Source organism: Podarcis erhardii (genome assembly GCF_964252035.2).
Source record: "Podarcis erhardii genome assembly, chromosome: 4".
Classification (NCBI taxonomy): Eukaryota; Metazoa; Chordata; class Lepidosauria; order Squamata; family Lacertidae; genus Podarcis; species Podarcis erhardii.
In genome coordinates this window covers 53,910,073-53,926,208 of record NC_138508.1, presented here as the reverse complement: position 1 = coordinate 53,926,208, position 16,136 = coordinate 53,910,073, and the positions used below count along the sequence as shown (strand labels likewise).

The following is a 16,136-nucleotide window of genomic DNA, read 5'->3' as shown; positions in this document are numbered from 1 at the left end:
CCGTTGACACACTGGGTCTTACTGTTGAGTTAGGCTGCTTAGGGATTGAGCTGTCAGGCTGGGATCAGTCTCCTCTCAGCCCTCCTGCTGAGAGTCCCTGAGAGAAGGCTTCCAGCTTCAGCCTAGAAGCAAGGAAAGGGTGTGCATGCTTCAAGATCTGAAAACTCCCCAGCAGTAACCAACCTGAAGGAAGATTTGGACACTGGAGAAGGAGGCCAGCTCTAAGGACTTCATTTACACTCCATGTTCAGCCATCCTCTCTTCCCCACTTCACTGAACTAGCTTTCCAGATTTAATTTATGTCTACCATTTTTTAATCATCTTGAATCTTAACAAGACATTCTGAAACTACCATACAGTTACAATGAATTGCAGATTCTACACAGGGGTCTTTGCTTATGTGACTACTTCATCGGAGGCAGAGTCCCTAATTATTCTGGGGCTCTTCTCCTTGATACCAGATTGCTCCTACCTCTAATTAAGCTTAGTCAAATTTGAGACTGAAGTGAATTACTGGCTCTCCTTCAGGCATAAATGGATTATGACAACATACTTTGCCTCTCATTGATACAGATGCATTGGGCATGTGAGCAGATAGATATTATAGTTTGGTGTTTATTTGTGCACATTATAATGGTAAACTCACAATAACTGAAGTGAACAAAAACTAAAGGGGAGAATAAAACCATTCAGACGTATGTGAATTTAAAACACCATTGTTTCTAGAATTATAGAGCTTCATTTGTATATAAAACTGGAAAAATGGATTGAAAGATATCTTAAAAGGCTGTCTCAAGATCTCTCTTTAATCAGAATCAAGTATAAATAACTAAAGGATTAAAAGGGGGGGGGCTTCCAGTGGCACAGACTCTGTAATATATTATGGTATCAACATATTAGAACATTCTGAGTTGTATTTTTCTAACATCATCTCTTAAACCCAGGCTAGAAACAGAATATATCAGAAGCAGTAGATCAGGAGGTGGAGCTATCAAATGAAATTACAAGCATTTCTTTATTAATTTTTCTCTGTTTCCAAGACAATGGCTCTCCTGTTTCACTCATCACCATTAAAATAGAGACTTTATGGATTATCTGCTCAGGGTAATGTTACAAATTTATCATTATCTTTTAGGTAATGGAAAACTGGAATCCTGGGAACACTTACTAAGCGGTAAGCTCCATTCTGAGTAAGCAAGTTTAGGATTGTGCTGAGGGCTACCATGATATGCAAACTTACTTGGGAGTCAGTCCCATTAAAATCAATGACTTCTGAGTAAAAATGGATAGGTTTGGGCTGCCCCATGATAGCTGTGGTGGTATTATCTTCAAACAATACATCAGTGGCGACTAATGACTATACGATCTACAATTAAATACTAGGCAATGAGGGAGAACGGGTGGCATCTCAGGGTTGCCAAGGTAAATGACAAGACTCGCTTGTTACTGCACTGGGTGAAGACAAATACAGTTGCAGAGGCATGATTAAGTTAAGGACTTTTGTGGAGCATGCGCACTACGTCAATTGGACAAGCAGCCCGACCTTAAGCACGTTCACTTTGGAAGCAAGCCTCGTGGCTTATTCCAAAGTGAACGCGCACAAGTTCTCAACATTCACGGTACATAACTTTGGTTGGTCTTTTGCCCCTTATAAAACTGTAAAGCAAGTTTTCTGGGCAACAGCTTTATTTTTCGTTTTCCCTGGCAATGTCTCCCGCCTCCTTACACGCGCGCCCCCGAAGCGATCTCACATCTGATTTGAAAGGACACTGAAATACATGCAACTTGTCCTGTTAAAGAGCCGGACGCCCCGGGGATTCCCCTCTCCCGTTGCTGAACTGTCTGCACTCTCGCCGCCCGACCCCGGCGAGGACTAAACGGAGGAGGAGGCTCCCCCTCCGCTCGCGCCAGTGCTCCTGCTGCGCACGTGTCCTTGTCCTCGCCCCTCCCTCCAGGTCCGATCTTCCGCCTCTGCTCTCCTCTAACCCCCACCCCCACTCCGCCGCAGTCCCGGGTCAGTCACTTGGAGAACTGCGCCTGCACTGCCGTTAAACTGAGGCCGGACGGCGGGATGAAGTGGGGGAACTTGCAAATGGCGCAAGTGCACAGGCTGGCGCCGCTGGGCAGGTGCACTTGGCCGCACTGCTGCTCTTCCAGGGCCACCGAGAGGTACTTGCTGGCCGGGTGCGGGGCGTGGTGGTGATGGGCATTCACGGCCCCCGGCGTCAAGAGCACCGGGCCCGGGGCGGCGGCGGCGGCGGCGGCGAAGAGGGGCAGGCCGGCCAGGAGCAGCCGGGGGCCCGAGCCGCTCATCTCGCCTAGGATCCTCCGGAGCTCTTGCAAGGAGCTCCCCAGCAAGAGGATGTAGTTCCTGGCCAGGAGCAGCGTGGCGATCTTGGAGAGCTTCCTCCCCGGCGAGCTCTGGCAGTGCGCGGCCGAGTAGGGCAGGATCACCTCCCGCAGCGCGTCCATCGCCAGGTTGAGATCTTGCATCCGCTTCCGCTCCCGGCTGTTGATCTTCCTCCGGAGCTGCTGCTGCTCGCTCTTCTGGTCACTCTTGGGCGTGACGCCGCCGGCAGGGGCTCCTGCCGCGGTCGCCTTGGCGCTCCCGGGTCCATGGAGAGGCTCTGGGGCAAAGTCTGGCCGCTCCGGAGCTGCTTTGGCCAGCAAGGCGGGAGGGGGCTGCCTGTAGCCCACCAGCTCATAGAAGGGCGGCTGCCTCAGCATGATCGCTTCGCTGCTGCGCTTTCAGAGCAGGCAGAAAACTTCCATAGCACAAAAAAGGAGCCGGGGGTGGGGTGGGGAGCAGCTGGAAGGAAAAGGGGGGCGGGGAACGCGCCGGGGATTTGCCGTGAGATGTGAGGAAAGGGATAATCGGCCGAACCCTCTTTAAATCCAGCTCTGTTGTTAAAGTAAAGGAATGTCAGGCCGGCGGCCAATGGGAGTGCAAATCTGGGCAAAGAGCGGCGCTCATTGGCTGCCGCGTGGCGTGGAGGGAAGACGCGGCGCTGGGCAAAACAAGAAGTTTATTGTCGCCTCCGGGCTCTGCGGGTTCCGCCGCCCAAACTTCCGCAAGGGCTTCTGTCCATTCCGCTCACCTTTTGGAGCGCGCTTGTTTTTCCCCCCTGTTTATATGTGCTCTGGTTCCTTCTCCTGCATTTTGACTGCTGGCAGGAATATAAATGCCTTCCGAAGGGCTGGGATCTGTAAACTTGCTCTGCTTTTCAGACTGCAAAGTGGTGTTTGATATTAGTTTGTTTTGGTCATAAAATAACTCCCTCCCCCCCCCCGCCACTGGTTAAAAACAAGCTATTTTAAAATAAAGCAGAAGACAGAGCTGAGATATCACATGTAGAAATGGGACGTTGCAGGACTTGTGTTTGCACCCACATGCTTATTTAACTTTGACATACAGCAAAGGATTTTATAGCCCATTGAATGTGCTAATTGGCTTGCCAATGACAATATGTCTGCATCATCAAGCACTGTTTTGTGAACTACCACTATCAGTTTATCATTATCTGTCCTTTTCACTTGCCTCTGACCTCCCGTTTTATAACCCCCCCCAACCCCCATGTGAATATAAATTCAACCTATAATTCATGATAATGCTTCACGCATCTGATGAGGTAGACTGTGGTCCATCAAAGCTTATGTCATGATAAATTGAAACAAAACAAATTCCTTCCAGTAGCACCTTAAAGACCAACTAAGTCAGTTCTTGGTATGAGCTTTCGTGTGCATGCACACTTCTTCTTTCGTGTGCATGCACACTTCTTCATGATAAATTGGTTAGTCTTGAAGGTGCCACAAGACTCTTAATTGTTTATGCTTCGAAAGCCTAATGTGGTTACTTGCCATGATCTCCCCCATCTATATTTCACAAATGTTTTTGCTGTGTCTCAGCCTTGTTTCATTTTGATTTCAGGTATTTATTATAAGTATTCTTCAGCCGTTCTGTTAAGGCAGCTCAAAGTATGAAATAAAGCAATGCAAAATTCAGTATCAGTAAAAAACAGTGCAATCCTAAACATTTTTCTTTAGAAGTAAGTCCCATTGAACTCAATGGGCATTGCTCCATAGTAAGTGTTCTTACAATTGCAAACCATAAGCCAAGAACAACTTTAAAACTTTTTTTACATTGAACTGAGATACAAAAATTCAGTAAAATCAAAGACAATACAAAGCAATAAAACAAAATGATAAAACAGCAGGATAATGTAATTCAGGTTAAATCAGATAGATGCAAAATGCCCAGGCCCATGGTTTTTCTTATTTTTAATTGTATATACCTCACAGCTAGATAAAAGGGTTTGGAGACAGAAGTAAGTTGTAGCCCATTTTCCCTGGAGATACTTTAGACGTGTGTGCCCTAAGGGAAAGTAGAAGGGGAGAGGTCAAGGCTGTGGTAGGTGCCAGGGACACTGCTCTCAGGTGCAGTGGAAGATCCTGTCCTTTCATCAGTATTGGAGTAAGATTCAACTGCCAGTCAAATTGGCTTCTGTATGTGCCTTGAGGAAGGGCACCATCTTGTTGTTCTCCTCAGGCAGCAAAGTGTCTCCAGCCAGCCTTGGCTGAAGAGGATGAGATCCTGCAGATTGATCTTCCACCTTGGTGCTTTGCTTTTGTAGGCCCTGGCTACTTCCTCCTTTTTCTTTTCTTTTCCCAGCCCAATGCACTTAGTCTACTTGGAAATCATGGCCTCTGACTTCGAGTTGATAATAAGGAGCTTTCAGAGCTCCATCAGTCCATTATTATAAGCTAGTGTGGCTTGGCTTATGGAGCTTTCTGCACTGTTGTGATGAATTGGACAAAGGCACAGTTCCCAGTCCTATTTTACAGAGCAATCCTAACCATGTCTACTCAGACATAAACCTTACTGAATTCCATGAGGCTTGCTTCCAGGAAAGTGGGATTAGGATTGCAGCCTTAGTCACGTTGGAAAATATGCTGATGGTGTTGATAATGATGTAGTAGCAATAATAATAATAACATCATCTGAGAACCATTGCCAAGCATCTGTCTTGCCACTGACTTTTGAAAGCTGGGAGCCATTAATTGAAGGAAGGGCTCCAGAGTTATAGGCCATGAATTCCAGGTAGGATTGAGAGCTGGAAACTCTTAATTATGCCATGTTGTAATGGGAGGTAAGGATGGGGCAAGAATGGAATATGCACAAGAATGAGGCAGTGGGGTAAAGTGGTTAGAGTATCAGACTAGGGGTCCCTCTGATCTTGTTTTCTTTTTTTGTAAAAAAAAGAATCTGCAACAGGTCATTGATACAATAGCTATGATTTGTGGTGGATTTATACCAGACTGTCTACACTGCTTCTACAGTGTCATGAATTAATGCCATTGGGAGGGGCATTTGCTACCAAACCAGGACAAAAGAAAGAAAGAAACCAGAGCATTTGTGGTATAAAAAGTTACAGGATTTCAGCAGGAAATTATGGGACATGTGCTGGATAGAAACAAAGCAGTATGTCCACCCAGGCACAAACAGTATGGAAAGCAGGATTGCATATAACCACCCCAATACAGTCCTGAGCACAAACCATCACAAATGTACAATAAAATGTGCAACTTCCAGGGTGATCTATCTCTCAGCCTAGTCTACCTTTCAGAATTGTTGTGGGGATGAAATTCCAGGATGTGCGTGTGTCCATGTGCACCGTTTTGAGATTGCTGTAGGAAACGTAGGATATAAATATGGTAAATAAATAAACAAGGCCCCTCCTTTCACTAGCTAGTTCAGGTCTCCACTTTTGTTTGCAATGTAGGTACTAGAAAATCTCAGTGGTTATTTTTTTGCAATGTTTGCATCTAATTTTAATATAATAAGAACTTAATGCTTCTAATAACAAATAAATAAATGTGTTTTTTTAAAAAACAAAACAAAACCAGAAATCTTCTTTTCAACTGTTGTTCTTTAAATTGATCTGCACAATTGAGCTTATCAAACTCTGGATGCCTGGGAGAGAGCACATTCTTCAAACTGATGGAAACCGCTTTGATCTGAGCACTTTAAACAAAAACTGTTAAAACACACTTATTGGAGGGAAATTAACATAAAAATTATTGTTGCAAATTGTGGGTTGTTGGCTGAAATAGGTAAGGATAAGAAAAACAAGGATACTGAATCTTAAGTGTCAAGTTTTCTAGTTTGAAAACAAACCCCAGTGCTTAGATCTATCAAGCCCATGGAAGAACCTACTTTCTGTTTCAAACGGGAGGGAAATGAGAAAATACTTTTGTTGACACGGAAGGTTGGTGGGGGGAGAGAAATGCCAATGAAAAAGATGTCTGTTTCCTTTTTCTTTATAAATGGGTTTAAGATAGGCAATCAAACATTCACTTCAAACTTCAGAATAGGTTTGAAAGTGTACTTGTGCATAGAACAGCCAATCTGCCTTAAAACAGTGTGATCCAGTGTGCTGTGAAATTGCACACACAAGTCTATAAAATCAATTTCAAAGGGCTGGCTTTCTTTGCAGGAAAAAAAAGAAATAACGATATTCTTTGAGCCATTCTAAAGTTGGTAGCTTAAGCCAAACACTGTAGAGGGTTCTCCCTGTTGCCATAAAAGAGACAGTTTGCTTAGACGGCTGTGGCTGATTTATAACACAGTGCCCAATGTCATGGTCAGGTTTTTTGCGTGACAAAACCCTGGCAGTTTAACTCGGACTCTCCGTCAGACTCAAAAGATGTGAGTGATTCTGGCCGGTGCAGCTTCGCTTGCGGGATGTTCCAAATGGTTAAAACGAACCCTTTCATAAGGACACATGGCCAAGTGTGTTCAAAGGAACGAAGGGGAGAACAAAGGTAGCTCTGAAGTCATTTCCCTGCACTGAATCCAGCCATCCGGTTTGACTCTTTCTTCCATGAATAGGCAGAATGCAACAGGAAGAACAAGCCTGAAAGAGAACAAACCAGCCAAATGTACTGGCAGAGGGACCTGAGAGAGAAGGCAGGGGCAGCTTGATGCTCGGCTTCTATTCTTTGCCCTTGGAAAGGAATGAATGATAAATTTATAGCATCCAAAAGGTAATAAATGTGTCTAGCTGAAGTGCCACGGCCAAGTTCCTAGGACACCTGCAAAGACAGGGGGGCCTTTATAGGACCACGCAGCCCTCTCTTTATTGGAAGCAGACGGACTGCAGCGGACACAGAGGGATACTGTTCCCAGTTTTGCCCCGTTCTTCTGCCGCTGGCTCAAAGTCCTTATCAATGTATGCAGCAGCCAGGCCTGCTGGCCTTCTGCATAAAACACCATTCAATCAGGGTATGAGAGAGAGGGGGACAGGCAGGCAGCAAACGGCTAATGAAAAAGGACTTGGGATCTGAATTTGTCCCAAGCTGTACTGCTACGTCCAATGCATCCGCCATCCGCAATCAACCTACCCAACTAGGCTGCATACATACCGTACAATTAGAGCCCATTCATCACAGCTGCAAAGGATTATGGGAACTGTACTTTACACTTCACAGAACCACGAACCATAGCACTCTTAACAAACTACTGCTCCCAGGGTTGTGTGTGTTTTCAATGGGCTTTAATTGTAGAATTGTAAAGTTGGACGGGACCACAAGGGCCATCTAGTCCAACCCTCGGCAATGCAAGTATCTTTCACCCAATAAGGGGCTTGAACCCATGACCTTGAAATTGAGTCATGCTCTTCCCATTGAGCTAGCAGGACATAGGTGTGGTGCAGTTGCAGTAATTGGGGAGCTTTTAAGTGAGGCCTAGTTACGAGTAAGGGACACGGGTGGCGCTGTGGGTTAAACCACAGAGCCTAGGACTTGCCGATCAGAAGGTCGGTGGTTCAAATCCCCGCGACGGGGTGAGCTCCTGTTGTTTGGTCCCAGCTCCTGCCCACCTAGCAGTTCGAAAGCACGCCAGTGCAAGTAGATAAATAGGTACCACGGCGGGAAGGTAAACGGCGTTTCTGTGTGCTGCTCTGGTTCACCAGAAGCGGCTTAGTCATGCTGGCCATGTGACCCGGAAGCTGTACGCCAGCTCCCTTGCCAAATAAAGTGAGATGAGCGCCGCAACCCCAGAGTCGGCCACGATTGGACCTAATGGTCAGGGGTCCCTTTACCCTTTACCTAGTTACGAGTACCCCACCCTCCCAGGCCCAAAATCCCACCTCTCTCAATCCATGGCAATTATCCTACTGCTTTTACTTTTCTTGGAGAAGATTAAGAAACACACCCTGTATTTATTTGCCCAACAGGCCTGGCTGTGCTAGTGCTGAAGGACTGTGGCCACTGAGGGAGGCAGAAGATGCCATAGCACGTAATGTGCCGAGCATCTTGTTGGGGCTGGTGGCATAAGACAGCAGTGGGCAGAAGGTTGGATTGGGATCTATTGGTCCTAGGCAGAGTAGATGTAGCTAAAGGAGTGTGACCTACTCACAAGAGGAAAAGATCAACAGCTTCAGGGGAAACTCCAAAGGCTCTGGAAGTATAAAGAGAACCCCAACAACAGATCTATGAGGACTGGGCATACTCAGAAACCATGGAATGTGGCTGACTGCTAGAGGGAAGTGGAGGAAAACCAGGAAGGAGGACTGGACTTCAGAATCCTGGAAGAATGCAGACCTGGCTGAGCATTATATGCTACAACATTTTGTTGTAGATCGCATCCCACTTACTGAACCAAGTTTTATTCTGTCATAGGAGTGGCTCTTTGAAGATGGGGAAAAGGCAAGAGTCTGTGTCAGAGTGAAGTGGGGATTGTCAGTCATGCCTGGCACCTGCTTTCTCTGTTGGAGTTACTATGAGAAAATGCCTGCCTGCTTCAGTGAGGAGCAGATGGTGGCTAAGGGTTGTCTATAGTCTGCAGAGACTTCTCCCTTCATCCAAGTATTTGGGATACAAATCTCTCCCTCTCCCCCCGCCCCGCACACACAGAGAGACAATGTAGAAAAGAAGATATATTTTGATGCAGACAAAAAGGGAAATATTGCTCTGAGTTTTTCAACTCCTAAACAATCTGCATGCAGACAGAAGCATATCAGTCCATATCAAATATCTACAGTATGGACAGGCAGGCTGGAGCTGATGCAAGTCACAGTCTAAGGGCTGCCCTCCAGAATACATTTTTATTGTGCATTCATGATGCTGGTACATTGTGGATTGTGCTGGGTTTGTGCGATGCTGTTTTGTAACCTCAGGTCTCTTTATTTCACTGTTATGAACAGCAGATTTATATGAACTAAATGAAAAAAATTAAAATACTTATTTCTTTTTAAGGCAGCAAAAAGGTCCAAATATTATACTTTTTTCCAGTGTGTGGGCATCACTTATTAGACAGAATCAAACTAAAATAACTGTGGAGGAAAATACGTTCGGACATCAGTTGTGTATTTTTATTTTTGGCAGTGCAGGTGACACTCCTAACAAGTCCTTGTGAGCAGATGAGAAATGTATGGGCTGTTAATAAACTGTAACTAATCGGTGAATACTGCCAGATTTTGTTCAAGCTGCTTGGGGCCACAGGTCCTTGGGAGAACGAGCACTTGCTCTGCTTTTATTTCAGCATTGCAGAAGCTTGTGGCAGCCTCTTGATGTTTGTCATAGTGAATAGACATATGTCTCTTGCACAGTCATGTAGCATATTCAATTAAGTTGCACAATGATAGCTTATAACAAGGGCAGTTTTGAACAAGACATCGTCATTCTCTTCGTTGACAGTACAAGAAGAAGAAAAAATGAAGGCTGGCTCAGTCTCTGGACATTGTGATGTGAACAATGTACTCTCCCAATGCTTTAATTTATAAATTTGAAAGAACCATTAAGATGCACTCTGCTTCCATATTGCCCTTCCTAAAGTGTTGCTTTTTATGAAAAGGGCTAAGGAGCAGAGCTATTTACTTATTTCTTTAGTATTTTAGAAAATAAAACAGGCTTAGAGTGCAATCCTCTGGCTGCCTACTCAGTCCTATTGACTTCACAGGACTTCCTCCCAGATAACTGTGTGTAGGGTGGCAGCCTTAATAATATAATCATAGATTGTTTGCAAGATAAGCAAATACCTATCTTTTGCTTTCAAAGTGCTGTGAATCTTGATAGCACTATATTAGCACAGTAACTAATGACTTGAATCAGTGCCAGCAATGAAGAGCATATGGATTTTATTTTAAAACTGCCCGGTCACACAGTGCAAGCTTAACTGAAATGAGAGGGAGGAACATATGGACACAAAGCTTCACTGATCTCTTTCCCTCCAACACAAAAGTTATATATCTTTTTGCTTCACAGTACCCAAAGGAAGACGGTGATGTGTTCTTAACAAACTGTAAACTGATTGCAAGGATTGTGGGGGTTTTTTTAAAAAAGAGGTAAAAAAAAATAATCAGTAGATGTCAAGCACCCTAGAAATAACAAAAAGTCAATTAGTGTGTTTTGAGTCACACAAGGAAACATTTATGTATCCAGATACTTTCACATACCCTGTTTTTGTGACACAACTAGCGTGTTTTGTTTTCTGTATTAATTGAACAGTCTCCTTATATGATTCTAGAGTATAGCTGGGGTTTGCGTGTATGAGGAAAGAGAAAATAAGGTTGATTGTTGCACCAGTAAAGTACACTTGAATGGCTGGAGCTGTGGAGAACAAAGACGAGATCAGCATCTCTTATATCCAGCCGTTCCTCCCAAAAGGGACCAAGGCAGCTAACATCAAATATACAGCATCAAAAACAAGCAGAAGCACAGTACAAAGTAAAGCTGTCCGTTGAACGCTAAATTACATAAATACAAATGATGTCACTCTTATTATGTTTAGTACAATTAATAGTGCTTTCTAGTGGATTAGAAAAAGCAAGAGACTACATCAAATGTGTTCAGGTAGTTCCCCCATCAGTTTTTGCACCTGATAGGCCTTGTCTTTGCAGTGCGCTGTACTCAAGTCACACACACACACACACACACACACACACACACACACACACACGTCTTCTTTCTAGCTTCGCATTGCATGGGCAGATTACTAATGGTGAAGGCGTCAGGAAACGTTGCCCACTGTTTGTAATCACCTCATTGAGGAATCCCTGCTAAGCATCCAAGGAACCCCAAATTTCTCAGAATACAGTTCAAAAAACAATGCATTAGTGGTGTCCAAACTTTTTTTCAAAGAGGGCCAGATCTGATGAAGTGAAGGACCGTAAAGGCTGACCAAAGGGCTGACCAAAGTTGTTGACCTGACCTTTTTTTAGGATTGAAGTTGTTGAGGTTTCCTGTTAGAACTCTTCTGTTATGTGCACTTTTCTTATTTACCTAATGGACAAGTCTTCAAGAAAGGTCCCTCTCCCCCAGTGTGACACTTTAGCACAAAACTCGGGGGGGGGGGGAATGGACAGAAAAGACAAAAGGATGACATTGCACACAGATTTTCCATGTCTTTCTCCCTCTGCATGAATTGCTCCACCGCGCTGACCATATTCTCCCCACCAGGTTGTCTTATGAATTACTAGTGTGAGGGTGGGGAAAACCTTTGGTCCTCCAGATATAGTTGGATTCCAATTCCCATCCTACCTGACTATTGAATGCGCTGGTGGGGGCTGATGGGAATTAGAGTCCAATAAGACTGGACTAAGGCGCTGTGCTAAGGTGCACTCTCAGGCTACATGAGGGCTCCCCATAGTCTGCATTGACCACAGATGTCTCACCACATTGAAGTAGGTTTCCCCTTCCCATTTCTACTTGAAAGATATTTTAGGAGAGATAGCAACTGGAGGATCTTCATTTTGGGTTACACAGATTTGCTAGCGCCTCTACTCTGTTTCTGCCCGTCTACAACCTTACACAACTAAACTGATGGTCTTATATTTGAAGCCACAAGCTTTCAGTCAGTAGTGTAGCAGAAGCTGAGCACAGAAAAGCCCACTGATATCAATGTGTTGGAAGCATACAACTGCTGTATCAGGATAATTAATCCTGGAAATGACACATTAAAATGCAGATCGTAACAACTGAGTAAAATCTGATTTGCTTTGTGTTTGATGTTGAAAAGACCACTTTGGTAGAACATCTAAAGGCACACTTTGATTCAGGCAGTTTCATTTGCCAGGGAGGTATTATAATATTTATTTTAAATGGTTCATCAATCAATGAACAGTTAGATTCAAGACAGGTAATTGACTAAACATTGCTGTAATGGGTTGACAGCCCTACTGTTCTCCAGATTAGTGAGTAGAATATGAGCAAAGCTTTGTAACCAAATCAAAAGGGCATGGGCTGACATTGCTTCCAATTAAAGATGTACATTTTTACTGAAAATAGGAATGTCACAATTGCTTTTGCATCTGTAAAACTCTCAGACAATCCAACACTGTGATCAATCTCCACTCTGATAATGTATGGTGACATTGATGGATTTCTTTCTCTTCCAAGAGGATCAGGCCAGGGAATATATTAAACTAAAAGGCACGCTTCTTACTTTCAAGGAACACTCTTGTGCATTGGGCCTGATCCAATTGTATTGGTTTTGGCAGGGGAATACAATGATTGATGGTGGCTGGGAAGCTGAGGTCTGCTTAGGCACAGAGTCCTGGAGTCTCTTGTCTTAGAGGACTTTCTACTGGCTCCCTGCTGGTGTCAGGACATGCATGGGGAGGGACAATGGGACTGGGTGGCCCATCCAAATCGCCCCTTCAAATGCACATGGCAAGTTCTGACCTGGCAGTTCAAGAAGAGGTGGCAAAAGCTGATGGGAAATTAATTCTCAAGAGTTTGTCAAGACATCTCCAACAAGTGAAGATAAATGGCAGAACAAAACTTCTATGGATAAACTCAAGAATAGGGATGGGGGAGGGAAACTTTATTTTGCATTTATGGTGTGTGTGTGTGTGTGTGTGTGTGTGTGTGTGTGTGTGTGTTATTTAGGATCAGGGCATGGGGCAGAATGGAATCCAAACCTTGGAAAGAACTCAGTTTTCCAAAGATATATTCTATCCTATTAATATGCTTTATAAAATATTTATAGTTTAGGAGAACTTTTTGAGAAAGAAAGAAAGAAAGGAAGGAAGGAAGGAAGGAAGGAAGGAAGGAAGGAAGGAAGGAAAAGGAAGGAAGGAAGGAAGGAAGGAAGGAAGGAAGGAAGGAAGGAAGGAAGGAAGGGAAGGAATATGTAGCAATCTGTTTGCACCTATTCTGGCTCCAATATCCTTAATGACAGAAGAAAAAAGGTATTGTTTTTGAAAGGTCAAAATAAGACCTGCTACTAACTGTCCATTCACCTACACTGTACTCCTACCAACTGTCCATTCACCTACACTGTACTACACACACACACACACACACACACACACACACAGCTCTTCAAGAGAAGTTTCTTTTTTTTGCGGGGGGGGGGGGGAGAGATCATCCTTTAGGCTAGAGGGCTGTTTATGTAACAAACATATGATATGGATCATAAAAACAATTTGGGACTCAATAATTTGAAGGCGAGTCATTTCTGACTACTGCTGGTCCAGGCCTTAAGACTGGCAGTGGAGACCCCCCCACAGATGCCTGTGGCCCATTGGGTCTTCTCTCTTACACTTGGGGAGATTCCCTTCTCCTGGAAGTACAACTGCCCCCCTTGCTGGCAACTTCTCAATATCAAGTGAAGACATATTACCTACCTTTGGTCTTTGGGGGCAAATGAGCTTAAGGGCTGTCTTGTTTGCTGCAGGATTGCAATAATTTCAGTGATAATATTTTTTTGTTTTAAGATGTTAGTATTTATGTTATTATGTGATGTATGTTATTGAGCTATTTGCATACTGTCCTGGGATCTTTTAGGGTGAAAAGCAGTTTTAAAATGTTAATAATAGTAATAATAATAATAATAATAATAATAATAATAATAATAATAATACTTTTGTCTAGCTGCTGAACTGCTGAGAAGTCTGGAAGCAGTTTGAAACATTGGGGGGGGGGTTATAATCCTCACCACAATACCCAGCTAAAGCCTACAGACAACTGATATTTTACATAGGCAGAGATTGTGGGATGTGAAACACAGAGCAGTCAAATACAACATTCCTAGAGAGGGATGTTTGTTCAGCCAGTAGATAAACTTCCTGTTTCCTTCTGGGCTGGGACAAACTTTCCCTACATGTGACCAGAGGTGGGCGTGACCTTACCTGTGCAGGTAACAAAATAGCACAGGGCAGGCAGCCATCTCTCTCTCTGACTCCATTACTCGAAGAAGCAACATCTCCTTAGCCTGAGATGCGAGGACAAAAGAACTATCTCCTTATGGGATAGATTCCAAGTTTATATATTTTGTAACTTAAGTCTGCCTTCTGGGATCCATCTGTGAACAGAATGTGTGAGTAAACTATTTTATACCTTTTACACAAGACTGTGTCATGTCTATTCTTTTTAGGAGGGAATAAAGGGGAATTACCAGGAAACATATTTTAGAGGCTTAAGCAAGCCTGGCAACAACTTATCTGCTGTGTAAGTTTAAAAGGGAAAGTTATTCTGCTAAGTTATAGAACTTGCTAACACAAGTTGGGAAGGATGTTATTAAACAATATATCCTCTCCTGCCTCCCTGAACATTCCCACAGAGATGCCACACAAGGTGCTTTTAATCTTACTTTGCCAAGCGGGATCACTAAGGTTGGCAACTGACTTGAAAGACAAAAATAGTCTGGCCTATTTCTGTGCCTTTCACAGGCGGCTGCTCAGCAGGAAGACAAGTGAAATTCGTCAGGGATTGAGATCCATGGCATATCTTGCAAATGTCAACACATCTGTCTGTTAAAGGCAGAGTAGTAAATTCTCTTAAAACAGTGTCTTCCTTTTTGAGCCAGCCTACCCAGCAAAGAGTAGTTAGGCCATTATTCCTGCCTTACAGAAACTGTCCTCCCATAATCAGCAGCGAGCCATGCAGATGTCCGTATGAGTGGATTCTCTTAGGCCTCCCTCAGGGCAGCCCAATTTCCCATTGCTTGAAGGCAAAAAGGTTTGATCGACTCTACTGAAACTAGAAACTCTGCAGCAACACTCCCTGAGCCCATCAGAGCTGGCTGTATTCTTGCAACCATCTGTTGCAGACTGTGTTGCATTAGCACATTAACACCCTGCTATGTCTAAATGGTATACGGTGTCCATTGCATGCAGCGAAGTTAACACAAAAGCTGGCTCTTTTTTTCCATCCATTAAACATAAATAAAGACACAGTCCAGAACCACCACCTTCTCCATGAGAGTATTCAAGCCAAACAATGGTTGTACTTCTACAGGGTCATAGTCACATATGCAGAGCCTGAGTGATCCATAACACAGCTAATGTAAAATAATCAAAGACAGGGTGAGATCCAGTCACCTTCCATTTAAGTGCTTTGATCCAACAGAGTCATGAACAAGGCTGTTGAAAGTTTTCGTGTAATATGGCTTGAACCATTTTTAAAAGAAGACCTGAAAGTCCAAAATCATGACTGCTGTTCCAAACCTATTGATGCCCAGTCCAGGATGGTGCAAAACAAGACAAGGCTTCTCCACCTTTAATAATTGTGTAGAGTAAGAGATTTCAGGCAGAGGAGTCCTCTCCTCTGTTGTAACTGGTCACCATAACTAAGGTGCAATATCACACCAATATTGCCTAAGATTAAGTTCTTTTAAAATTAGTGGGATTTAATTCTGTGTAGACACCTGTAGGAGTGAGCTGTAAGTCTCCTCATCATGAATAGGAGGGTCACAGCATGAATGGATTCATCACACAGTTTCAGGAAGGACTGTGTTGATACTTTCACAGAAGCTTAAGAAAACAAGCTTAGGGTTCTGGGTTAAGCCAGTCAAGCTTTAGTCCCATTGAAATGACTGGGACAAGCTAGTCACCATGACTAACATTAATCCCACATGAGAAGTTTAAGGTTTGTCCACACTTGTCCCATGCCTAGAAAGCACAGTCTGAGCAGTCTTCCACTTGTCCCATACTTTCTGGGCAAGGGTCCAAGCAGTTTTGCCTCTGCCCCATCACTTCCCCCTGGAAAATTCACTCTTTAGCACTAAATCGAAACAAATGGCAATCCGATGAAACTGGATTGCCATTTGTTGTGATTCAGTGCTGAGCCCTGAGTTTTCCCATGAGAAAGTAGGGGGGCAAATGGAAGTGTGCATGAGCCCTTAGGGCTCAACC

The 16,136-nt window shown here is 43.9% G+C and overlaps 1 protein-coding gene across 1 annotated transcript; it reads right to left on the bottom strand.

Annotated features, from left to right (window-relative positions):
- Window positions 1-597: 597 nt before the first annotated feature.
- Window positions 598-4,417, bottom strand: OLIG1 (oligodendrocyte transcription factor 1). The gene is made up of 2 exons (XM_081859306.1): window positions 3,773-4,417; window positions 598-3,650 (listed from the first exon to the last, which is right to left on the bottom strand). Exon 2 carries the CDS (start codon window positions 2,725-2,727, stop codon window positions 2,020-2,022), a length of 708 nt encoding a protein of 235 aa, XP_081715432.1. The 5' UTR covers window positions 2,728-3,650; window positions 3,773-4,417; the 3' UTR covers window positions 598-2,019.
- Window positions 4,418-16,136: the final 11,719 nt, after the last annotated feature.

Excerpts from the sequence above, each read along its gene's own strand:
- OLIG1 (XM_081859306.1), bottom strand. The coding sequence starts at position 2,727 with ATGCTGAGGCAGCCGCCCTTCTATGAGCTGGTGGGCTACAGGCAGCCC.